This window comes from Ranitomeya imitator, chromosome 5 (genome assembly GCF_032444005.1).
Source record: "Ranitomeya imitator isolate aRanImi1 chromosome 5, aRanImi1.pri, whole genome shotgun sequence".
Lineage (NCBI taxonomy): Eukaryota > Metazoa > Chordata > Amphibia > Anura > Dendrobatidae > Ranitomeya > Ranitomeya imitator.
The window spans coordinates 187,031,413-187,058,110 of record NC_091286.1 but is presented as its reverse complement, the minus strand read 5'-3'; the positions used below and the strand labels follow the sequence as shown (position 1 = coordinate 187,058,110).

The 26,698-nt window shown below is 46.7% G+C and overlaps 1 protein-coding gene across 2 annotated transcripts in view; it reads right to left on the bottom strand.

Moving 5' to 3' along the window:
• The window catches only part of IPCEF1 (interaction protein for cytohesin exchange factors 1), a 491,098-nt gene that overhangs the window by 282,129 nt on the left and 182,271 nt on the right, over nt 1-26,698 (bottom strand). For both annotated transcript variants that reach the window (XM_069769417.1, XM_069769418.1), the window contains one exon: nt 4,690-4,763. In XM_069769417.1, coding sequence (XP_069625518.1) covers nt 4,690-4,763 — 74 coding nt within the window. The remainder of the gene's footprint in view (nt 1-4,689; nt 4,764-26,698) is intronic.

Below are 26,698 nucleotides of genomic sequence, written 5' to 3'. Positions count from 1 at the left end.
ACGAGTATTTTTTCGATGAGGAAGCTTCTCAGGGGGCAATAGAAACTGGTGGCATTGCAAGGCCAGGTTCAGGGTTTTTGAGGGAGGCAAGTGACGTTGATTTGCCCGAAAGTGCTCTTCAACCCAGCACAAGCAGTGAATTGACAACTGGAACATTGGCCCACATGGCGAATTATGCCTTGCGTATCCTAAAATGGGACCCCCGCATTCTAAAAATGATGACCGATGATGATTACTGGTTGGCATGCCTCCTGGATCCACGCTATAAGGGGAAACTGCAAAACATCATGCCACATGAGAACCTTGAACAAATATTGGCAACCAAACAAGCAACTCTGGTTGACCGTTTGATTCAGGCATTCTCAGCACACAGCGCCGGAGATGGTTCTCACACGAGCTGCAGGGGGCAACAGGGCAGAGGTGTTAGAGGTGCACAAATCAGAAGTGGCGTTGGACAGAGGGGTTTTCTGACCAGGTTGTGGAGTAATTTCGCAATGACCGCAGACAGGACAGGTACTGCAGCATCAATTCAAAGTGACAGGAGACATTTGTCCAGTATGGTTACTAACTATTTTTCCTCCCCTATCAATGTTCTCCCTCACCCGTCATTCCCATTTGATTACTGGGCATCCAAAATAGACACCTTGCCTGAATTGTCCATATATGCATTGCAGGAGCTCGCTTGCCCAGCAGCTAGTGTGCTATCAGAAAGAGTATTCAGTGCTGCTGGTTCAATACTGACCAAAAAAAGGACTCGTCTGGCTACCCAAAATGTTGATGATCTAACCTTCATTAAAATGAACCACTCATTGATTTCTAATTATTTTACCCCACCTTTCCCGGCTCACAACTAGCTTTCCTTTAAAAAGATCTTGCTTTTGGACTGGTCTTACTGAGTGTTCCAATTTCTCCATTTGCAGCTGCTGTATGTCCAGCATACGACATGTTTACACCTCCCTAAATGGGCTGACTCCCTCCATGGGGCCGTGGTCTCGCCACTTGGCGCAAGCACCCGTGAGAGTGCCGTTTGTCTGAAGAGGTGGGTGTGCCCACTTTTGGTCGACGGCACTGGCACCGGGTCCTTCATAGTACAATGAAGTGTCTCTGGCGGTGGTGGCGCGCACCCAACGTCAGACACACCATTGTAACATGAGGGGCCATTGGGCCAGTACCGCTGGGCACGAGAGAGTGCCCTCCACCCCCAGCTCAAACTGTGCTCTACCACTTGCAAAATTATCTGTCACTGCTCCTCCGCTGTTTAGTCTATGCGGTGAAATCCTTCAATGCCTGGGACTGACAATACCAATTTGTTGACATGTATGATGCTACTTAAAATATTCAGTGGCCCTGTCCTACATTTACACCAGTAAATACTTTGCACCAAATACCAATGTCTGAAAGTCAGCAGAGGAGCCCACCCCTGTACCTAAGTATGCCACCCTTTTTTTTGTTTTTTTTTTTTTTGCAAGACATTAACATCTATGTATTATTTTGGAGTGAAAAAAAAAGGAAGAAGCCAGCACTGCTTATGGTCAGAACGCAATAACTGAAGTGCAATTGCACATAAATTCTAACTGTATTTCAAATATGAGACATTTAGCAAACAATTGATCAATTCTTTGAGCTACCCCGCCACTTCACGGCAATCTCATAATGGGGCAGTCCTAATCTTCGTATTTTATTTACGTTGTGCCATTATGGCTTCCTGAATGTATAAAAAAAAAAAAAAGGACCACATTAAATGCGAACTGTACCTGGAGCATTTTCAGAATCACTCCCTTGGTGCCAGGAAAGGCAAGCGCAGGTAAAGGCCGATCAGGTCCAGTGCGGACATTTCAGATCTGGCTTCCACACTGCCAAACGCGCACCAAAGATGAAGGGTGAGACAGGCTGAGACACAGGTGCACAATTAACTTGAGCCTGAGGCGGGGCAGGGCTGCTGTGTGTGTGCACAGCAGCCTATCAATCACAGTGAACACAGAAAGAATGGCGCACATAACCCAGCGTGCACGGCAACAGTGGTGGTCAGCCACATACCAATGCAAAGCAAAAAAAAAAGGAAGAAGCCAGCACTGCTTATGGTCAGAACGCAATAACTGAAGTGCAATTGCACATAAATTCTAACTGTATTTCAAATATGAGACATTTAGCAAACAATTGATCAATTCTTTGAGCTACCCCGCCACTTCACGGCAATCTCATAATGGGGCAGTCCTAATCTTCGTATTTTATTTACGTTGTGCCATTATGGCTTCCTGAATGTATAAAAAAAAAAAAAAAGGACCACATTAAATGCGAACTGTACCTGGAGCATTTTCAGAATCACTCCCTTGGTGCCAGGAAAGGCAAGCGCAGGTAAAGGCCGATCAGGTCCAGTGCGGACATTTCAGATCTGGCTTCCACACTGCCAAACGCGCACCAAAGATGAAGGGTGAGACAGGCTGAGACACAGGTGCACAATTAACTTGAGCCTGAGGCGGGGCAGGGCTGCTGTGTGTGTGCACAGCAGCCTATCAATCACAGTGAACACAGAAAGAATAAATAAGTTGAATAAAATACTGCAACAACCATTGTTTTTATTTCATTAAAATAATTTTAAAAAATGTGTTTGTGTTTTATTTAACCCTTTACTAGTATTGGATTAATAATGGATAGGTGTCATAATTGACGCCTCTCCATTATTAATTAGGCTTAATGTCACCTTACAATAGCAAGGTGGCATTAACCCTTCATTACCCCATATCCCACCGCTACACGGGAATGGGAAGAGAGTGGCCAAGTGCCAGAATAGGCGCATCTTCCAGATGTGCCTTTTCTGGGGTGGCTGGGGGCAGATATTTTTAGCCAGGGGGGGGCCAATAACCGTGGACCCTCTCCAGGCTATTAATATCTGCCCTCAGTCACTGGCTTTACTACTCTGGCGGAGAAAATTGCGCGGGAGCCCACGCCAATTTTTTCCGCCATTTAACCCTTTATTTTAAGAGCTAGAACGGCCAAATTTTGCAGATACACACTACTGACATTAGTAGTGTGGAATCTGCAAAAAAAATGGAGAGAAGACATGGTTTACTGTATGTAAACCATGTCTCAAATCATGTCGGGTTTTAGGAAGGAGAAGGAAAAAGCCGGTAATTGAATTACCGGCTTTCAAGCTGTCTAGCGCTGGAATAAATATTAATATATATACATATATGTGTCTCACTGACATATATATATATACCTATTCTATGTGTACACATTTATTCTACCTATTCTACTGTAAGCTGTCAGTGTGATTTTACTGTACACCGCACTGAATTACCGGCTTTTCTCTCTAATATATGTGTCTACTGACACATATATATATATATATATATATATATATATATATATATATATATATATATATATATATATATATATATATATATATAGACAGTATATATATATTTTCTTTTCTTTTTGGGACACATGGATCACTTCTATAGCGGTATGTTGGTTTTGCTAGCCTGCGAGAAAACCACGCAGTACGGATGCCATACGGATTACATACGGAGGATGCCATGCGCAAAAAACGCTGACACACCCTGCCTACGGAGGAGCTACGGACCACTTTTTTCGGGACTTTTCAGCGTATTACGGCCGTAATATACGGACCGTATTGTTTTACGCTGTGTGTGACGCCGGCCTTATTATATGGTAAATTAAGATTGACAAGCTTCGGTAACAAGAATGGATGTTTTTGCCATTAAAATGGGCACTGTAGGTGTTTTCCTGGCCTCCACTCACTGCCGACTATGCTTCCTCATTGACTTTATTGGGTTTCGTGTTTCGGTCGATCCCCGACTTTTCGTGATAATCGGCCGATTTCACTCGACTCGACTTTTGAGATAGTCGGGTTTCGCGAAACCCGACTCGATCCTAAAAAACTAAAAGTCGCTCAACCCTAGTGATGACGACATCAGGTCACCATAGCAATGACTGGGACCCTGCGATGATATTGCGGGGTCTACGATCCAAGGGCAGACAGGCTGTCTTCCCTCTGCCTGCTCCTAAAATGTTTCGATAGAGTTCAATTGGAGCATTTAGGGGGTTAAAGTGCCGTGAACAGAGCAGAACTGCTCCTGGCACTGAGTGCTGGGTGTCAGTTGTCAGAATCAGCTGACACCAGGCAGTGATGACGTGAGCACAGCCTCTGAGCGTGCAAAATCTCAGGGACGTATTCATGCTTCCCAGGTCACAGGGATATATGTATACATTTCAGGTGGGAAAGGGGTTAATAAACATAGTGACAAACAAGCTAATAAAACAAGGGAAAGTGGCCTGGGCCATGTTCAATCTTCTTTCTACAAAGCTGTGGGCAGAATTGATCTATTTAAGGGGAACTTGTCACCACAAAAAATGCTATTAACCTGCAGTTATAGGGTTAATCTGCGGGTTAATAGCGTTTGTTACCTGCTCGGCGCACGCGCTTACTTGAACGCTGTGAGAAGAAAGTGAACTTTTTTTCCCCTGACAGTATTCGGGCGGCACTGGCATGGATTCAGTCACCGCTCCGAGTATACAGAAAGGCAGCTGTAACCGCATCCCTGACCCTGACTGACAGCTGAGCCCCAATTACAGAGTCAGTTTGACATTTTATCCATCACGATAATATTGTATCTAAGTACAAAAACACATAAATTCAATATATAATGTTTGCCAACTCACTATTTTTTTTTGCTTTCAATGGCAGGATTCACAATGAACTCGGGAAGATTGATGAAACCTTCAGCTTTTTCAGCCTGAAATGGAGAACTTTAGATGTTATTATTGCTGGTATTTTGTTAATGTTATTTTTATTATTCACAAAGTGTACATATATTTCTGTAATTATTTCATTTGTTAAAATATGATTGAACAATACTAAAATTAATCTATAAAAACAGCTAATTTATTTAAGCATTCTCATCCCATATTTATAAAGCTGCAAAGTAGATGTGTAGATTACGTAATTTAGTTGTACTGACATATAAACGCAAAGAAACAAGGCAAAAACTTTTTTTAGTTTAAAGGGATTATCTCAACATTTATCTTAGGGATGCACCACTCCCTAGGGTCACAATTTCCTGGTGTCTGGCTGCTCCTCTTTGACTCATAGTTCAGCCAAGCAGCAACACACACATTGGTTGGTCTGAACTTGCACGCTCCCAATGTTGCTTTGTGAGACAGCCTTGTCTAAAGGTACCTTCACACTGAGCAACTTTAGAACGATAACGATAGCGATCCGTGACGTTGCAGCGTCCTGGATAGCGATATCGTTGTGTTTGACACGCAGCAGCGATCAGGATCCTGCTGTGACATCACTGGTCGGAGCTGAAAGTCTGGAACTTTATTTCGTCGCTGGATCACCCGCTGACATCGCTGAATCGGCGAGTGTGACGCCGATCCAGCGATGTGTTCACTTGTAACTAGGGTAAACATCGGGTTACTAAGCGCAGGGCCGCGCTTAGTAACCCGATATTTACCCTGGTTACCATTGTAAATGTAAAAAACAAAAAACACTACATACTCACATTCCGGTGTCTATCGCGTCCTCCGGCGTCAGCTTCCCTGCACTGTGTCAGTGCCGGACGGCCGTAAAGCAGAGCACAGCGGTGACGTCACCACTCTGCTTTACGGATGGAGCTTACACAGTGCAGGGAAGATGATGCCGGGGGACGCGACAGACACCGGAATGTAAGTATGTAGTGTTTTTTTTTTTTTACATTTACAATGGTAACCAGGGTAAACATCGGGTTACTAAGCGCGGCCCTGCGCTTAGTAACCCAATGTTTACCCTGGTTACCCGGGGACTTCGGCATCGTTGGTCGCTGGAGAGCTATCTGTGTGACAGCTCTCCAGCGACTACACAACGACTAAACAGCGACGCTGCAGCGATCGGCATCATTGTCTATATCGCTGCAGCGTCGCTTAATGTGACGGTACCTTTACATAGTAAAGACCTTGAATGTATTGCTTGTGTTTACATGGTTTTATCAGTTACTCTGTTTTCCTTCTACACTGAAAAAATAAAATAAGATTAATTGGCTAATGTTTTTATTTGCAAAAGTGAAAGGAGCTTGCTAGCCCAATTTGGAATATGGACATATATAAGTGGAATCAATAGGTAAAATAGAGTGAAACTTTTTTGAGAGGACAACCAAATATTGTATTTAACCCCTTCACCATGAAGCTTGTTTTCACCTTCCTGACTTGGCCAAATTTTACAATTCTGACCAGTGTCAGTTTATGTGGTAATAACTCTGAAATGCTTCAACAGATTCCAGTGATACTGAGTTTTCTCTTGACATATTGTACTTTATCATAGTGTCAAAATTTGTCTGATATGACTTGCATTTATTTGTAAAAATATCAGAAATTTGTAAAAAATTTGGAAAATTTTGCAATTTTCAAATTTTCATTTGTATGCCCTTAGATCGGAGAGTTATGTCACACAAAATAGTTAATACAAAACATTTCCCATATGTATATTTTACTTCAGCACAATTTTGAAACATAACTTTTTTTGTCAGGAAATTGTAAGGCCATGTTCACACGATCCTTTGTTTCATGCGGAATTGCCGCGATTTTCCCGCTGCGGGTCCGCAGCTGTTTTCCATGCAGGGTACATTACATTGTACCCTATGGAAAACAGGAACTGCTGTGCCCACAATGCGGGAAAAAAAAAAACCGCGCTGAATAGCTGCGGGAAAAAAGAAGTACCATGTCACTTCTTTTTTCGGAGCCGCAGCGGTTCTGCACCCATTGACCTCCATTGTGAGGTCAAACCCGCAGTAAAACCCGCAGATGAAAAAAATATCTGCGGGTTTTACTGCGGTTTGTGGTGCCGAACCGCTGCAGCAGGAAGTGCGGGGAAGCGGGCGGAAGTGCGTGGGCGGAGTGTGGCTGCCCCCCCGTGCTCCGATCCCGCCCCCCGTGCTCCAATCCCACCGCCCCGTGCTCCGATGCCCCCCCCGGTGCTCCGATGCCCCCCCGTGCCCTAATCTCCCCCCCCCTTATACTTACCCGGCGTCCCGGTGTCCGTCCGGCCGTCTTCTCCCTGGGCGCCGCCATCTTGCAAAATGGCGGGCGCATGCGCAGTGCGCCCGCCGAATCTGCCGTCCGGCAGATTCGTTCCAAAGTGCATTTTGATCACTGAGATATAACCTATCTCAGTGATCAAAATAAAAAAAAATAGTAAATGACACCCCCCCCCCCTTTGTCACCCCCATAGGTAGGGACAATAAAAAAAATTAAGAATTTTTTTTTTTTTCCACTAAGGTTAGAATAGGGTTAGGGGTAGGGTTAGGGGTAGGGTTAGGGGTAGGGTTAGGGTTAGGGGTAGGGTTAGGGGTAGGGTTAGGGGTAGGGTTAGGGGTAGGGTTAGGGGTAGGGGTAGGGTTAGGGTTAGGGGTAACTGCATAAAAAAAAGGATCAAAAAAAGGATCAAAAAAAGGATCAAAAAACGCATCAAAAAAGGACAAAAAAAGGACCAAAAAAAGGACCTGCGTTTTCTGCCAAGAGCTGCAGTTTTTTAAAAAACAGTCCTGAAAAAAAAAGGATGGAAATCAGGAACGTGTGAACATACCCTAAGGCTGCCGTCACACTAGCAGTTTTTGGTCAGTATTTTACATCAGTATTTGTAAGCCAAAACCAGGAGTGTGTGATAAAATGCAGAATTGGTGCATTTGTTTCTATTATACTTTTCCTCTATTTGTTCCACTCCTGGTTTTGGCTTACAAATACTGATGTAAAATACTGACCAAATACTGCTAGTGTGACGGCAGCCTAAGGGTTAAAAGTTGAGCAGCAATTTCTCAATTTTCAAACAAAATTTACAAATTTTTTTTTTAGGGACCACATTACATTTTAAGAGAGTTTGAGTGGCCTATATGACAGCAAATTGCCAAAAGTGACAACATTGTAAAAACTACACCCCACAAGGTGTTCAAAATAACATTCTAGAAGTTTATTAACCCTTCGGGTGCTTCAAAGGGATTAATGTAATGTAGAAGGAAAAAAAATTACATTGAACTTTTTTCACAAAAATTTAACTTTAGACCCATTTTATTTTTTGGAAGGTTACCAGGAAAAAGTGTTCACCAAAATTTGTTGTGCAATTTCTCCTGAGCATGCCAATACCCCATGTGTAGGGAAAAATCACTGTGATCAATGCACAGCTCGGAAAGAAAGGAGCGCTATTTGATTTTTTAATGCAAAATTTGCTGGAATAATTAGCGGACACAATGTCATGTTTGGAGAGCCCATGATGTGCCTAAACAGTGGAAACCACTCACAAATTACATCATTTTGGGAAAAAGACCCCTCAGGGAGCTTATATAGATGTGTGGTGAGCACCTTGATCCCCAAGGTGCTTCACAGAAATTTATAACATTGAGCCATAAAAAAAAAAAGATAACATTTTTCCCACAAAAATGTTCTTTCATACAATTTGTTGTGCAATTTCTACTGTGTATGCAGATACTCAATTTGTGGAGGAAAACTACTTTTTGGGTGCATGGCAGGGTTTAGAAGGGAAGGAGAGCAATTTGACTTTTTGAATGCAAAATTTGTAAGAATCATTAGCAGACACAATGTCCCATTTGAGGAGCCCCTGATGTGCCTAAAGAGTGGAAACCCCCATCACGTGATGCCATTTTGAAAACTAGACCCCTCAAGGAATTTATCTAGATTTGTGGTGAACATCTTGAACCCCCAGGTGCTTCACAGTTTACAATGTTTATATCCATGAAAATTAAAATATCACATTTTCCCACAAAAATATTATTTTAGCCCCATTTTTTTTATTATGACAAGGGTAACAGGAGAAAATGGATCCCAAATATTATTGTGCAATTACTCCTGGGTACAGCAATACCTCATATGTAGTCAAAAACTACTTTTCAGGCACAGTGCAAAGATCACAAGGGAATAAGCACTATATTGGAGTTCAGATTTTGCTGGACTGGTTTGATGGTGCCATACAGGGTCGGACTGGCTGACCGGAGAACCAGAGGATTCTCCGGTGGGCCCAGGCACTGACACCTGCTGGCATATTGGCCAGCAGCTGCCTAGGGCCCCCATTGCTCCAGGGGCCCCCCAGCCAGTGGAGTGTCGCTAATAGTGGCACACCCAGCTGCTATGTGAAGTGTTGCTAATAGCGGCACACCCAGCTGCTATGGTGCCTCTGAGACAAGGGGGGCCCTTCTGGTGCCAGAGAGCAGCAGATGGACAGGAGCCTGTCCCCGCTGCTAAAGAGAAATGAATATTCATGCTTCCCCACGCCCCCATGGGCGTGGAAAGGCGTGAATACCATTCCACTTTAATGGCGGGCAGCGTTAGCTGCAGGCTGAGGCTAACCCTGCCCTCCTCTGCTGCTGAATGGGGGGCCCCAGAGGTGGGCACCTATAGGGCGGCGATCCTTGATTGCGATCCCTGCAGCTTGGGACCAGAGCGGAGCTGCAGGGATCCACGCCGTCCTCCTTCCTGCCCTGCACTTCCTGTCTGAATCAGCGCGGCTGGATGACGTCATCATTCAGTGCGGCTGTTTCAGACAGAAAGTTGCCAGGATGTGCTGTGGCTGCTGGGAACGTGCGGAGAGGTGAGTGGGTGCTGTGTGTGTGTGTGCGCGAGTGTGCCTGCGTGTGTGCGGCTGTGTGTGTCTGTGTGTGTGCCTGCGTGTGTGCGGCTGTGTGTGTGTCTGTGTGTGCGTCTCTGCCGGCCTGCGTGTGTGTCCCTGCCTCCGTGTGTGCAGCTGTGTGTGGGGGGAGGTAATGATGATGGTGCTGGAGGCAATGATGATGGTGCTGTAAGCAATGATGATGGTGCTGGAGGCAATGATGATGGTGCTGGAGGCAATGATGATGTGGTGGGGGAAGTGATGATGGTGTTGGGGGCAATGATGATGTTGCTGGAGGCAATGATGATGGTGTTGGAGGCAATGATGATGGTGGTGGGGCAGTGATGATGTGCTGGAGGCAATGATGATGATGGTGGTGGGGGCAATGATGATGGTGCTGGAGGCAATGATGATGATGATGCTGCTGGAGGCAATGATGATGGTGCTGGAGGCAATGATGATGGTGGTGGGGGCAATGATGATGGTGCTGGAGGCAATGATGATGATGGTGGTGGGAGCAATGATGGTGTGCTGGAGGCAATGATGATGATGGTGGGAGCAATGATGATGGTGGTGGGGCAATGATGATGGAGCCTCAAGCAATGATGATGATGATGATGCTGGAGGCAATGATGATGGTGCTGGAGGCAATGATGATGGTGGTGGGGGCAATGATGATGGTGCTGGAGGAAATGATGATGATGGTGGTAGGAGCAATGATGATGTGCTGGAGGCAATGATGATGATGATGGTGGTGGGGGCAATGATGATGGTTGTGGGGACAATGATGATGATGGTGGTGGGGGAGGCAATGATGATGGTGGGGAAGAAAGCAATGATGGTTGTGGTGTAAAGGACAAAGATGGTAGTGGTGGAAAGGACAATGGTGGGGGGAGGAGGCAATGATGGAGGTGGTAATGAGTACAATGGTGGAGGGGGAGAACAATGATGATGGTGGAGGGGGCTGCATTATACCCTTTCAGGGGGCTGCATTATACCCTATGAGGGGGCTACATTATAATTCTGTGGGGGCTGCATTATTCTCTGAGGGGGCTACATCATACTATATGAGGGGAGCTGCATTATGCCCTATGAGGGGCTACAGTATATTCTATGGGGAGCTGCCTTATGAGGGGTTGGCATTATAGTCTGAGGGGGCTGCATTATATTCTGTGGAGGGGCTGCATTATATTATATGTGGGGCTGCATTATTCTCTCAGGTGGCTACATCATACTATATGAGGGGAGATGCATTATGCCCTATTAAAGGGCTACAGTATATTCTATGGGGGTTGCATTATACTCTGAGGGGCTACATTATATTCTGTGGAGGGGTTGCATTATGCCATATGAGGGAGCAACATTATATTCTATGGGGGGCTGCATTATACCTTATGAGGGGGTTGCATTATTTTTTGTGGGGTGCTGTATTATATCCTATGAGGGGGGCTGCATTGTATTCCATGAGGGAGGCTACATTATATTTTATGAGGGATCTGCATTATATCCTGTGGGAGGCTACATTATATTCTATGAGGGGGGCTACTTTACATTTTATGAGGGGGCTACCCCAACCCCTGCTACATAATTAAGATGTGTACTACCTTACATTATGCCCTGATATTAGCGTGATTTACCGCACAATTGACGGTCTTGAATGTATTTCTATGTAGCTATATACTGGGCCCAAGGTGCTCCAGTCCGACGCTGGTGCCGTATCACATTCGTAGAGCCCCTGAGGTGCCAGAGCAGTAGAACCCCCCAATTAATTACCTCATTTTACAAACTACACTCAATAAATTCATCTAGGGGTGCAGTGATCATATTAACAAAACAGGTGTCACAGAATTTTATACCAGGGCAGTGAAGAAAAAAGTAATTACATTTTTACCTCCAAAATTTTGTTTTAGCCACAGATTTTACATTTTCACACAGGAAATGAGTAATAATGGCCCAAAAATTTGTCCCACAATTTTTGCGGAAGGTAGAAATACCCAATATCTGGTTGTACAGTACTGCTTACCTACATCGTAAGACTCAGGAGAGACGGAGAACTATTTCCCTCCTTGAGCACAGCTTTTACTAGAAAAGTTTGGGGACTTCATATACAGAGTTCCTAAGTGCTAGAAGAGCAGAATTCTCCTCAAGTGACCCCATTTTGGAAATTATACCCCTTTGGGAGTTTATCTAGAAGTGTAATGACAATTTTGACCCCATGGGTGTTTTCCAGAAATAAGCAGTAGTGGATGTTGCCGAGTGAAAATTGCAAATTGCCATTGCATTGCCCATACATTATAAAGACCAGTACGTGTTAATGCCCCGAAAGTTGTAGTCACAAGTACGTTGTAATGTCCAATATGTTGTAGCCATCAGTACGTTGTGGTGCCCAGCTTATGTTTCTGGAAACACCTACTCGTAAATTAAGCGGGCAGTCATCTCTACAGAAATGCTAGACATGTGGATGCTAAATGTGGTTTAAACTCACTGTAAGGCTCAGAAGGGAAGGGTACATTTAGATTTGGGAAAGTAGAGTTTGCTGAATTTCTTTTGGGAGCATCCTCCCTCTGAGATGCCCCGCGATGTCGTTATCACTATTGACAGCGGCATCAGAGGGGTTAAACGCTCGCGATCAGTGCGTTCATTGATTTTGGGCAGTGCTGCAGGGTGTCTGCTCTCATATAGAGCTTTCACCCACATTTCATTGTGGTGGAGCTCAACGAGAGCCCATGCAATCATCACATCGTATATACTGTATACCACGATCTGCAGGAATGTCTGTTCATGTTATCTGCAGGAGAGAAGTGCTTATGGGCCAGGAGGTGCCAGTCTCCAAGGTAGTGACAATAAGTGGGATCATTCATTTGTATAGTAGGAGTCATGTTGTTGAGCTCTGCTTCGTGCCACTGAACGTTATAAATCGAACTAGATGGTAGCCAGATTCTAACGCATCGGGTATTCTAGAATATGTATGTAGTTTATTTATGAAGATTTTAAAATAATACATTGAATACACAGGATTCGGCTGGCCGTGACCAATTAGCGAAGCATGGTTCAAAACCTGTGCCAATTCGTGGCCGGACTGCGCCTGTTGCTGATTGTTCGTGGCCGGCCACGTAGTATATAGCACAGCCACATAGTATATAACAGCCCACTTAGTAAATAACACATCCACGCAGTATATAGCACAGCCACGTAGTATATAACAGCCCACGTAGTATATTTCACAGCCACGTAGTATGTAGCACAGGCCACGTAGTATATTGCACAGCACATGGGGCATATAGCTGTCATGGTTTACTGTGCTCTCGGGTCAGGTAGTTGCAGGGTTAACTGGAATGGCCTCTTTCTGGATCCTGGGAGGCTTTTTATAGCCTCACTGTGAGGTCAATCCTTGTCGTTTATACTCTTACCCTTGGCTAAGTGTGTCTGACTCTGGTGTGCCTCTGCTTTGTGCAAATACTAGTCTGTCTGTTTGGTTTCTGATCTGGTCCTGTCCCTGTTGTGATTCCTGCCTGCTGTTTCTGTACCGTCTATTGCCCGTTCTGGTTTTCTGATCTCTGGCTACGTTCTGACTATTCTCTGCTCGCCCCTTCTGTACTGCGCCGCCCTCTCCGTGTATGACCCCCCACCTGTCCGACCTGAGTTCCCCTCTCCTCTATTTCAGTTTCCCAGTAAAATCCTGCACTCATTCCCAGCAGCAGGACGCTAAGCCCCGCCCCCTGTGGTCACATGATCGTAGGTCCTTCAGTTCTCTACCATACTCAGCACGCTGTGCAGGTCCCGTCTGTCTGAGTTTTCCTTGTAGTATCTGACTCTGGGCTCTCCAGCAGTGTGGGTGAGTCACCAGTGCTGACAGGATCCTGACAATATAAACGACCGTCACAGTTTTTTTTTTTGTTTGTTTTGTTTTTTTTCTTTCCTCTTCTCTTTTCTGTCTCTCTCTTTTTAGGGAGAGGTTAGGAGTGTTATCTGCATGGATCCTATGCAGGCATTAGCGGTTCAGGTGAAACACCTGACGCAAATGTTCCAGAAATTGAATGTGGAGCAGTCCACAATGGCTGAGACTCAGCAGCAGCTGGTAGATACCATACGGGGAGCTGTCGCTGTGGGGTCTTTGGGTACTGGTAGTAGAGATGTGTCGTTGGTATCTCCTGAATCTCCAGTTAAACTGCCCGACCCCTTCTCAGGGGATAAAAAGGAGTTCAGAGCCTTCAGGGAGGGGTGTAAACTTTTTTTTTCCCTGAGGCCTCGTTCTTCTGGGGACGAGTTCCAGAGGGTGGGGGGTCATTATTTCCTTAAGGTACCTTCACACTCAGCGACGCTGCAGTGATACCGACAACGATGTCGATCGCTGCAGCGTCGCTGTTTGGTCGCTGGAGAGCTGTCACACAGACAGCTCTCCAGCGACCAACAATGCCGGTAACCAGGGAAAACATCGGGTTACTAAGCGCAGGGCCGCGCTTAGTAATTCAATGTTTACCCTGGTTACCATCGTAAAAGTAAAAAAAACAAACACTACATACTTACCTTCAGCTGTCTGTCCTCGGCGCTCTGCTTTCCTGCACTGACTGTGAGAACAGCGGCCGGAAAGCAGAGCGGTGATGTCACCGCTCTGCTTTCCGGCTGACCGGCGCTGACACAGGATGCAGGAGGAGTGCAGAGAAGCAGAGCGCCGGGGACAGACAGCGGAAGGTAAGTATGTAGTGTTTGTTTTTTTTTACTTTTACGCTGGTAACCAGGGTAAACATCGGGTTACTAAGCGCGGCCCTGCGCTTAGTAACCCGATGTTTACCTTGGTTACCAGTGAAGACATCGCTGAATCGGCGTCACACACGCCGATTCAGCGATGTCTGCAGGGAGTCCAGCAACGAAATAAAGTTCTGGACTTTCTGCAGTGACCAACGACATCACAGCAGGATCCTGATCGCTGCTGCGTGTCAAACACAACGATATCGCTAGCCAGGACGCTGAAACGTCACGGATCGCTAGCGATATCGTTGTGAAGTTGTTTAGTGTGAAGGTACCTTTACTTCGCGGGGCTCCACAAGCCTGGGCCTTTCCCCTATCTCCTTCTGCTCCTGAGAGGATGACTGTTGATGCCTTTTTTGGTGCCCTGGGCCGCATCTATGATGAGCCTGACAGGGTCCGTATGGCTGAGGACATGGTAATGAGTGTTCGGCAGGGCAAACATTCAGCTGAGTGGTTTTGTTCGGAGTTCCGACAGTGGGCTGCAGAGGTGTCCTGGGATGATGCCGCCCTTTGAGGACTATTCCGTAGAGGTCTGTCTGAACGCCTCCAGGACGCTTTGGCCCTTCATCCTCCAGCTGACACTTTGGAGGACACCATAACCCAGGCCGTATGAATGGACCGCAGGTTACGTGCCAGGGGTGTCATGCAGTGTGAAACTTCCCTGTTTGCTGGTAGCAAAGAGATTGGGACTGCTCCTGAGCTTAAAGAGAAGGAGAGAAGATGCCGCCGAGAGAAACAACTTTGTTTCTATTATGGAGAACCCGGACACTGGAAAAAAAACTGCTCCTCCTGTCCACCAACCTACAAACATCTGAGTCTGGGTGATTGTCGTGGTAGTCACCCCGACTCTCAGGTACCTTTTTTTGCATTTTCAAAAATTTTGTTGGAAGTGGAACTTTGTTGTGGGAGTGGCTCCACTTCTGCCTTCGTGGATTGTGGGTCATCCATGAACTTTATTAACTCTGACTTGGTATCCAGGTGTAAGTTAGGGACAGTCAGGCTGGAGACTCCTATTCATGTTGTTGCCATTGACAAAACACCACTGGCTAAGAATGTCATCAAAATTGTTTCAGAAGAGTTTCTCCTTAAAGGGACTCTGTCACCTGAATTTGGCGGGACTGGTTTTGGGTCATATGGGCGGAGTTTTCGGGTGTTTGATTCACCCTTTCCTTACCCGCTGGCTGCATGCTGGCTGCAATATTGGATTGAAGTTCATTCTCTGTCCTCCGTAGTACATGCCTGCGCAAAGCAATCTTGCCTTGTGCAGGCGTGTACTATGGAGGACAGAGAATGAACTTCAATCCAATATTGCAGTCAGCATGCAGCCAGCGGGTAAAGAAAGGGTGAATCAAACACCCAAAAACTCCGCCCATATGACCCAAAACCAGTCCCGCCAAATTCAGGTGACAGGTTCCCTTTAAAGTGAGTGCCTTACACCAGGAACGTATTTCATGTTTCGTTATGGACAATCTGCCTGCGGGACTGGTGTTGGGACTTCCCTGGTTGCAATTGCATAATCCTGTTATAAACTGGGAATCTCGGGACATTGTTAAATGGGGTCCCAATTGTTCTAAGAGATGTCTTGCTTCTGTATCTGTGTCATCCGTCAGTCTGGAGGGTATTCCAGAGTACCTGAAGGACTTTGAGGATGTGTTCTCCGAAAAGAAGGCTGAGGTTCTGCCACCACACCGCCCATACGATTGTGCAGTTGATCTGGTTCCCGGTGCCAAATTGCCCAAAGCCCGTCTATTTAATTTGTCAGTCCCGGAGCGTCTGGCTATGAAGCAATACATTGCTGAAAGTCTTCGTAAAGGACATATAAGACCTTCTGTGTCCCCAGTAGCTGCAGGGTTTTTCTTTGTTAAAAAGAAGGATGGCGGCCTACATCCCTGCCTCGACTTTCGAGAACTTAATAAAATCACAGTCAGGAACACATACCCCCTGCCTCTGATTCCTGATCTCTGTAATCAGCTCTCTGGGGCCGAGTGGTTTTCGAAATTGGACCTCAGAGGAGCTTGTAATCTGATAAGAGTACGGGAAGGTGATGAGTGGAAAACTGCATTTCTTACATCAGAGGGGTTGTTCGAAAATCTGGTGATGCCGTTTGGTCTCACCAATGCCCCAGCTGTGTTTCAAAATTTCATTAATGTAGTTTTTTCAGACCTCATTGGTCGCTTTGTTGTGATCTACTTGGATGATATCCTGATATATTCCTCTGACAAACATTCTCATTTATCACATGTTAAAACAGTGTTTCAAAGACTCAGGGAAAATCAATTATTTGTTAAACTAGAGAAATGTTCTTTTTTTGTTCAGGAGCTATCATTTTTGGGTCTCATAATCTCTCCACAGGGGTTTCGTATGGATCCCAAGAAGGTGCAAGCTATTATGGAGTGGGTCCAGCCTCGGGACCTTAGGGGACTCCAGCGCTTTTTGGGATTCGCGAATTACTATCGCAGGTTTATCAAAGGTTTTTCTCAGATTGTAAAACCCCTCACTGATCTCACATGTAAAGGGGCAGATGTCAGGAATTGGTCCCCGTCAGCTAAACAATCTTTTCTAACTTTGAAAAACTGTTTCACATCTGCTCCTGTTCTGGTGCAACCTGACTCATCCAAGCCGTTTGTAGTCGAAGTTGATGCTTTGGAGGTTGGGGTGGGGGCAGTGTTGTCACAGGGACCTGCTTCTCTGACTAATCTCAAACCTTGTGCCTATTTCTCGAAAAAAATTTCTCAGGCTGAGAGGAATTATGACGTTGGTAATAGAGAACTCTTAGCAATTAAGTTGGTGTTCGAGGAATGGAGGCATTTTTTGGAGGGGGCGGCTCACCCCATCACGGTCATCACCGACCACAAAAACCTAGAGTATATCAAATCTGCTAAAAGACTGACTCCCAGGCAGGCCCGTTGGTCACTTTTTTTACCCCTGATTCCAATTCTCAATAACTTTTCGTCCAGGGTCTAAAAACGTGAAAGCTGATGCTTTATCACGTAGTTTTGAGCCGCTCTCCGCCCCTGATCCGCCGTCCCCCATTCTTCAACCCAATATCGTTATAGCCGAAGTGTCATCGGAATTGGAGCAGGAGATTGTGGGGGCTCAATCTTTAGCTCCAAGGTCCAAACCTGAAAACAAATTGTTTGTTCCTCACCATTTATGTTCTAAGCTCCTGCAAGAGTTCCATGATTCGAAACTGAGTGCTCACCCAGGCATTTCTGCCACACGAGAGTCGGTAGCTAGAGTCTTTTGGTGGCGTTTAATGGCTTCGGATATTAAGAAGTATGTCGCTGCGTGTGGGGTATGCGCCCGTTTTAAGAGCTCTCATTGCCGGCCAGCCGGGGAATTGATGCCTTTATCAATTCCAGGAAGACCATGGACTCACTTTTCCATGGACTTCATTACCAACCTTCCTGCGTCCCGGGGTAACACGGTAATCTGGGTAGTCATAGACAGGTTTACTAAATTAGCGCATTTTGTACCTATGGCAAGCCTACCTTCAGCAGAGACTCTCGCTAAGCATTTCCTTGCACAAATTGTACGGTTGCATGGGGTTCCTAAGGACATTGTATCGGATAGAGGGGCACAATTTGTGGCTAAGTTTTGGCGGGCTTTTTGCAAAAGGTTGGGGATATCTTTGTCTTTTTCCTCAGCTTACCATCCACAGAGTAACGGGCAGACGAGGTCATATGACCTCGAGCGTGGGAACTTTTCTGAATATTTTCCCAGCCTCGAGGTCATATGAAGACATCCTGCAGAGGGTGCATCACCGCGAATGAAGGTAACTACAGGTCATTGACCTACTTTCCATTCATTCGCTGGTGTTTTACAGGCACGAGCACAGCTGCATTATAGCAGAGCTCATGCCTGTAAAATAATTTAACCCCTTCAGATGGATTTACATCGTGGGACATATCGACGGAAGGTATGAAATATTGTTGGTTTATTGCCTGGAGCGCGGACAGGTGAGGAGACTGTTTTTTTTTTTTTTGTTTTTTTTTTATCTGTTAACGGTGGACACACTGGGGGGGCAATGCTGGAGGACACACTGGGGCAATGCTGGAGACACTGGGGCAGATTGCAGGAGTACACACTGGGGGCAATGCTGGAGACACTGGGGCAGATTGCTGGAGACAGTGGGGCAGATTGTTGGAGACAGTGGGGCAGATTGCTGGAGACAGTGGGGCAGATTGCTGGAGACAGTGAGGCAATGCTGGAGAAAGTGGGGCAATGCTGGAGACAGTGGGGCAGATTGCTGGAGACAGTGGGGCAGATTGCTGGAGACAGTGGGGCAATGCTGGAGACAGTGGGGCAATGCTGGAAACAGTGGGGCAATGCTGGAGACAGTGGGGCAATGCTGGAGACAGTGGGGCAGATTGCTGGAGGACACACTGGGGGCAATGCTGGAGACACTGGGGCAGATTGCTGGAGACACTGGGGCAATGCTGGAGACAGTGGGGCAATGCTGGAGACAGTGGGGCAATGCTGGAGGACACACTGGGGCAATGCTGGAGACACTGGGGCAGATTGCTGGAGGACACACTGGGGGCAATGCTGGAGACAGTGGGGCAGATTGCTGGAGACAGTGGGGCAGATTGCTGGAGACAGTGGGGCAGATTGCTGGAGACAGTGGGGCAGATTGCTGGGGACAGTGGGGCAGATTGCTGGAGACAGTGGGGCAATGCTGGAGACAGTGGGGCAATGCTGGAGACAGTGGGGCAATGCTGGAGGACACACTGGGGCAATGCTGGAGACACTGGGGCAGATTGCTGGAGGACACACTGGGGGCAATGCTGGAGACAGTGGGGCAGATTGCTGGAGACAGTGGGGCAGATTGCTGGAGACAGTGGGGCAGATTGCTGGAGAAAGTGGGGCAGATTGCTGGGGACAGTGGGGCAGATTGCTGGAGACAGTGGGGTAATGCTGGATACAGTGGGGCAATGCTGGAGACAGTGGGGCAATGCTGGAGACAGTGGGCAGATTGCTGGAGGACACACTGGGGCAGATTGGAGGACACACTGGGGGCAATGCTGGAGACAGTGGGGCAGATTGCTGGAGACAGTGGGGCAGATTGCTGGAGACAGTGGGGCAATGCTGGAGACAGTGGGGCAGATTGCTGGAGGACACACTGGGGGCAATGCTGAAGACAGTGGGGCAGATTGCTGGAGACAGTGGGGCAGATTGCTGGAGACAGTGGGGCAGATTGCTGGAGATAGTGGGGCAATGCTGGAGACAGTGGGGCAATGCTGGAGACAGTGGGGCAATGCTGGAGACAGTGGGGCAGATTTCTGGAGACAGTGGGGCAGATTTCTGGAGACAGTGGAGCAGATTGCTGGATACAGTGGGGCAGATTGCTGGATACAGTGGGGCAGATTGCTGGATACAGTGGGGCAGATTGCTGTAGACAGTGGGGCAGATTGCTGTAGACAGTGGGACAGATTGCTGTAGACAGTGGGGCAGATTTCTGGAGACAGTGGGGCAATGCTGGAGACAGTGGGGCAGATTGCTGGAGGACACACTGGAGGCAATGCTGAAGACAGTGGGGCAGATTGCTGGAGACAGTGGGGCAGATTGCTGGAGACATTGGGGCAGATTGCTGGAGACAGTGGGGCAATGTTAGAGACAGTGGGGCAATGCTAGAGACAGTGGGGCAATGCTAGAGACAGTGGGGCAATGCTGGAGACACTGGGGGCAATGCTGTAGACAGTGGGGCAGATTGCTGTAGACAGTGGGGCAGATTGCTGGAGACAGTGGGGCAGATTGCTGGAGACAGTGGGGCAGATTGCTGGAGACAGTGGGGCAGATTGCTGGAGACAGTGGGGCAATGCTGGAGACAGTGGGGCAGATTGCTGGAGGACACACTGGGGGCAATGCTGAAGACAGTGGGGCAGATTGCTGGAGAGAGTGGGGCAGATTGCTGGAGACAGTGGGGCAATGCTGGAGACAGTGGGGAATTGCTAGAGACAGTGGGGCAATGCTGGAGACACTGGGGCAGATTGCTGGAGGACACACTGAGGGCAATGCTGGAGACACTGGGGCAGATTGCTGGAGACACTGGGGCAGATTGCTGGAGACACTGGGGCAGATTGCTGGAGACACTGGGGCAGATTGCTGGAGACACTGGGGCAATGCTGGAGACACTGGGGCAGATTGCTGGACACACTGGGGTAATATGCTGGACACACTGGGGCAGATTGCTGGACACACTGTCTGGGGGTAATATTCTGGACACACTGGGGGCAGGACTGGAGGCATGGGCAGAATGGAGACACGGGGTAGAATGAAAGACATGGGGCAGGATTGGATCATGGGGCAGGATGGATACGATGGAGACAGATGGGGGGAGATCATATGGTGTAGAATGGATACTCATGAGTGCAGGATGGGAGAACATATGGCTGGAGCCAGGAATGAGACACACGGGGCCAGGATGGGGAATATTATTACCATAGGGGCTAATTAAGGGATATTATTACTGCAGTGATGTATTTATTTTATTTTTTGAGTATACTGTTTTAAATGGGGGGGCGTGTTGTGAGTTCTGTTTTTGGGCTCCCTCTGGTGGTTACTGATGGTACTGGGTGACTTGTCTTTCCTGGGTTTCTGGGTTCCACCTGTTCCATCAGCATATGGGAGTTTCCTATTTAACCTGGCTTTGCTGGCATTTCCTCGCCGGTTATCAATGTATCCAGTGTGTCTTGTTACCTCTGCTCCCTGCTCCTAGAACCTTCTGGACAAGCTAAGTTTGGATTTTCCTGTTTTGTGTTTTGCTTAATTTGGTTTTTAGTCCAGCCTGCAGATATGTGATTTTCTGCTGCTGGTTGCTCTAGTGGGCTGAAATTGCTTTTCATGTACCATGAGTTGGCACATGAGTTCAAGTAATTTCAGGATGGTTTTTTGAAGGGTTTTTCGCTGACCGCGCAGTTCACTTTTGTATCCTCTGCTATCTAGCTTTAGCGGGCCTCATTTTGCTGACACTGTTTTCATACTACGTATGTGCTTTCCTCTCATTTCACCGTCATTATATGTGGGGGGCTGCTATTTGCTGTGGGGTATTTCTCTGGAGGCAAGAGAGGTCTGTGTTTCTTCTGATAGGGGAAGTTAGATCTTCGGCTGGAGCGAGACGTCTAGGATCATCGTAGGCACGTTCCCCGGCTACTTTTATTTGTGTGTTAGGTTCAGGGTCGCAGTCAGCTCAGGTTCCATCGCCCTAGAGCTTGTTTGTATCTGTGCTTGTCATTTTTGTGATCCCCTGCCATTGGGATCATGACAGTATAACCGGCCCACAAAGTGTTAATTGTATTGGCTGAAGTAGGAGGATAAGTAGTCTGAGGAAGTTTTTTTTTTTTTTTCTTTCCCCTTTCCCTCAGAGTTTGCTGCCTAGCTTTATTGCAGCCTGGCTACTTCCTCCTCCTCTTAATCTTTGAATGGCTCTGATCTCAGCTGTTTATCATGGACGTCCAGAGTTTGGCTTCCAGCCTGAATAATCTTGCCGCTAAGGTTCAAAATATACAGGATTTTGTTGTACATGCTCCTATGTCTGAACCTAGAATTCCTGTCCCAGAGTTTTTTTCTGGAGATAGATCTCGTTTTCTGAATTTTAGGAACAATTGCAAGTTGTTTCTTTCTTTGAAATCTCGCTCCTCTGGAGACCCTGCTCAGCAAGTCAAGATAATTATATCTTTCCTGCGGGGTGACCCTCAGGATTGGGCATTTGCATTGGCACCAGGGGACCCTGCGTTGCTTAATGCGGATGCATTTTTCTGGCATTGGGTTTGCTCTATGAGGAACCTAACCAAGAGATTCAGGCTGAAAAAGCTTTGTTGGTCCTCTCTCAGGGGCAAGATGAAGCAGAAATTTATTGTCAAAAATTTCGGAAGTCGTCGGTGCTTACTCAGTGGAATGAGTGCGCTCTGGCTGCAAAGTTTAGAGATGGCCTTTCTGAGGCCATTAAAGATGTTATGGTGGGGTTCCCTGCGCCTGCTGGTCTGAATGAGTCTATGACTATGGCTGTTCAGATTGATCGGCGTTTACGGGAGCGCAAACCTGTGCATCATTTGGCGGTGTCGTCTGAACCGTCACCTGAGATAATGCAATGTGATAGAATTCAGTCCAGAAGTGAACGGCAAAAGTATAGGCGGAAAAAAGGGTTGTGCTTTTATTGTGGTGATTCAGCTCATGTTATATCAGCATGCTCTAAACGCACAAAAAAGGTTGATAAGTCTGTTGCCATTAGTACTTTACAGTCTAAGTTCATTCTGTCTGTGACTCTGATTTGTTCATTATCATCCATTTCCGTCGATGCCTATGTGGATTCAGGCGCTGCCCTGAGTCTTATGGATTGGTCATTTGCCAATCGCTGTGGGTTTAGTCTGGAGCCTCTGGAAGTCCCTATTCCTTTGAAGGGAATTGACTCTACACCTTTGGCTATGAATAAACCTCAGTACTGGACACAAGTGACCATGCGTATGACTCCCGTTCATCAGGAGGTGATTCGCTTCCTGGTACTGTATAATTTGCATGATGTTCTAGTACTTGGTCTGCCATGGTTACAAACTCATAATCCAGTCCTTGACTGGAAATCAATGTCTGTGTTAAGCTGGGGTTGTCAGGGGGTTCATGATGATGCACCTCCGATTTCTATCGCTTCATCTACTCCTTCTGAGATTCCTGTGTTTTTGTCTGATTATCGGGATGTTTTTGAGGAGCCTAAGCTCAGTTCGCTTCCTCCTCACAGGGATTGCGATTGTGCTATAAATTTAATTCCAGGCAGTAAATTTCCTAAAGGTCGTTTGTTCAATCTGTCAGTGCCAGAGCATACTGCTATGCGGGATTATGTTAAGGAGTCCTTGGAAAAGGGACATATCCATCCATCTTTGTCCCCTTTGGGAGCAGGTTTTTTTTTCGTGGCCAAAAAAGATGGTTCCTTGAGGCCTTGTATAGATTATCGTCTTTTGAATAAGATTACCGTAAAATATCAGTATCCTTTGCCATTGTTAACTGATTTGTTTGCTCGCATTAAGGGGGCTAAATGGTTCACTAAGATTGATCTTCGGGGTGCGTATAATCTTATACGAATAAAGCAAGGTGATGAGTGGAAAACCGCATTTAATACGCCTGAGGGCCATTTTGAGTATTTGGTAATGCCTTTTGGACTTTCTAATGCTCCTTCAGTCTTCCAGTCCTTTATGCACGATATTTTCCGTGAATATCTGGATAAATTTATGATTGTGTATTTGGATGATATTTTGGTTTTTTCTGATGACTGGGAGTCTCATGTTCAGCAGGTCAGGAAGGTGTTTCAGGTCCTGCGGGCCAATTCCTTGTTTGTAAAAGGCTCAAAGTGTCTCTTTGGAGTCCAGAAGATTTCTTTCTTGGGGTATATTTTTTCCCCTTCTACTATTGAGATGGATCCCGTCAAGGTTCAGGCTATTTGTGACTGGACGCAGCCTACATCTCTTAAGAGTCTACAGAAGTTCTTGGGCTTTGCTAATTTCTATCGTCGTTTTATAACTAATTTTTCTAGTGTTGTTAAGCCTTTGACGGATTTGACTAAGAAGGGTGCTGATGTTGCTAATTGGTCTCCTGCGGCTGTGGAGGCCTTTCAGGAACTTAAGCGCCGGTTTTCTTCTGCTCCTGTGTTGCGTCAGCCAGATGTTTCGCTCCCTTTTCAGGTTGAGGTTGATGCTTCCGAGATTGGAGCGGGGGCGGTTTTGTCACAGAGAAGCTCCGATGGCTCAGTGATGAAGCCATGCGCGTTTTTTTCTAGAAAGTTTTCGCCGGCTGAGCGGAATTATGATGTTGGTAATCGGGAACTTTTGGCCATGAAGTGGGCATTTGAGGAGTGGCGTCATTGGCTAGAGGGTGCTAGACATCGTGTGGTGGTCTTGACTGATCACAAAAATTTGATTTACCTTGAGTCTGCCAGGCGTCTGAATCCTAGACAGGCTCGTTGGTCACTGTTTTTCTCTCATTTCAATTTTGTGGTTTCATACCTGCCAGGTTCAAAGAATGTGAAGGCGGATGCTCTTTCTAGGAGTTTTGTGCCTGACTCCCTTGGAAATTCTGAGCCCTCTGGTATCCTTAGGGATGGGGTGATTTTGTCTGCTGTCTCCCCAGACTTGCGACGTGCTTTGCAGGAGTTTCAGGCGGGTAAACCTGATCGTTGTCTGCCTGAGAGACTGTTTGTTCCGGATAATTGGACCAGTAGAGTCATCTCCGAGGTCCATTCTTCTGCGTTGGCAGGTCATCCTGGAATATTTGGTACTAGAGACTTGGTGGCCAGGTCTTTTTGGTGGCCTTCCTTGTCGAGGGATGTGCGTTCTTTTGTGCAGTCTTGTGAGGTTTGCGCTCGGGCTAAGCCTTGCTGTTCTCGGGCCAGTGGATTGTTGTCACCTTTGCCTATCCCGAAGAGGCCTTGGACGCACATTTCCATGGATTTTATTTCGGATCTCCCTGTCTCTCAAAAAATGTCCGTCATCTGGGTTGTGTGTGATCGCTTTTCTAAAATGGTTCATCTGGTACCCTTGCCTAAGTTGCCTTCCTCCTCTGAGTTGGTCCCTCTGTTTTTTCAGAATGTGGTTCGTTTGCATGGGATTCCTGAGAACATCGTTTCTGACAGGGGATCCCAGTTTGTGTCTAGATTTTGGCGGACGTTCTGTGCTAAGATGGGCATTGATTTGTCCTTTTCGTCTGCATTCCATCCTCAGACGAATGGCCAGACTGAACGAACTAATCAGACCTTGGAAACTTATTTAAGGTGTTTTGTTTCTGCTGATCAGGATGACTGGGTTACCTTTTTGCCGCTGGCCGAGTTTGCCCTTAATAATCGGGCTAGTTCTGCTACCTTGGTTTCTCCTTTCTTTTGTAATTCGGGGTTTCATCCTCGTTTTTCCTCTGGTCAGGTGGAACCTTCTGATTGTCCTGGAGTGGACATGGTGGTGGATAGGTTGCATCGGATTTGGAGTCATGTGGTGGACAATTTGAAGTTGTCCCAGGAGAAGGCTCAGCAGTTTGATAATCGCCGTCGCCGCGTGGGTCCTCGACTTCTTGTTGGTGACTTGGTGTGGTTGTCTTCTCGTTTTGTTCCTATGAAGGTCTCTTCTCCTAAGTTCAAGCCTCGGTTCATCGGTCCCTATAGGATCTTGGAAATTCTTAACCCTGTGTCGTTTCGTTTGGATCTCCCGGCATCGTTTGCTATTCATAATGTGTTCCATCGGTCGTTGTTGCGGAAGTATGAGGTACCTGTTGTTCCTTCGCTTGAGCCTCCTGCTCCAGTGCTGGTGGAGGGAGAATTGGAGTATGTTGTGGAGAAGATCTTGGATTCTCGTGTTTCCAGACGGAAACTCCAGTATTTGGTCAAGTGGAAGGGTTATGGTCAGGAGGATAATTCTTGGGTGGTTGCCTCGGATGTTCATGCTGATGATTTGGTTCGCGCTTTTCATAGGGCTCATCCTGGTCGCCCTGGTGGTTCTCGTGAGGGTTCGGTGACCCCTCCTCAAGGGGGGGGTACTGTTGTGAGTTCTGTTTTTGGGCTCCCTCTGGTGGTTACTGATGGTACTGGGTGACTTGTCTTTCCTGGGTTTCTGGGTTCCACCTGTTCCATCAGCATATGGGAGTTTCCTATTTAACCTGGCTTTGCTGGCATTTCCTCGCCGGTTATCAATGTATCCAGTGTGTCTTGTTACCTCTGCTCCCTGCTCCTAGAACCTTCTGGACAAGCTAAGTTTGGATTTTCCTGTTTTGTGTTTTGCTTAATTTGGTTTTTAGTCCAGCCTGCAGATATGTGATTTTCTGCTGCTGGTTGCTCTAGTGGGCTGAAATTGCTTTTCATGTACCATGAGTTGGCACATGAGTTCAAGTAATTTCAGGATGGTTTTTTGAAGGGTTTTTCGCTGACCGCGCAGTTCACTTTTGTATCCTCTGCTATCTAGCTTTAGCGGGCCTCATTTTGCTGACACTGTTTTCATACTACGTATGTGCTTTCCTCTCATTTCACCGTCATTATATGTGGGGGGCTGCTATTTGCTGTGGGGTATTTCTCTGGAGGCAAGAGAGGTCTGTGTTTCTTCTGATAGGGGAAGTTAGATCTTCGGCTGGAGCGAGACGTCTAGGATCATCGTAGGCACGTTCCCCGGCTACTTTTATTTGTGTGTTAGGTTCAGGGTCACGGTCAGCTCAGGTTCCATCGCCCTAGAGCTTGTTTGTATCTGTGCTTGTCATTTTTGTGATCCCCTGCCATTGGGATCATGACAGGGGCGGTCCTGTTACTGTGCAGTGTGACACTATATCGCCTTTTTTTCTTCATGTGGTGTAATTTAGAAGTTGTGAAAAATT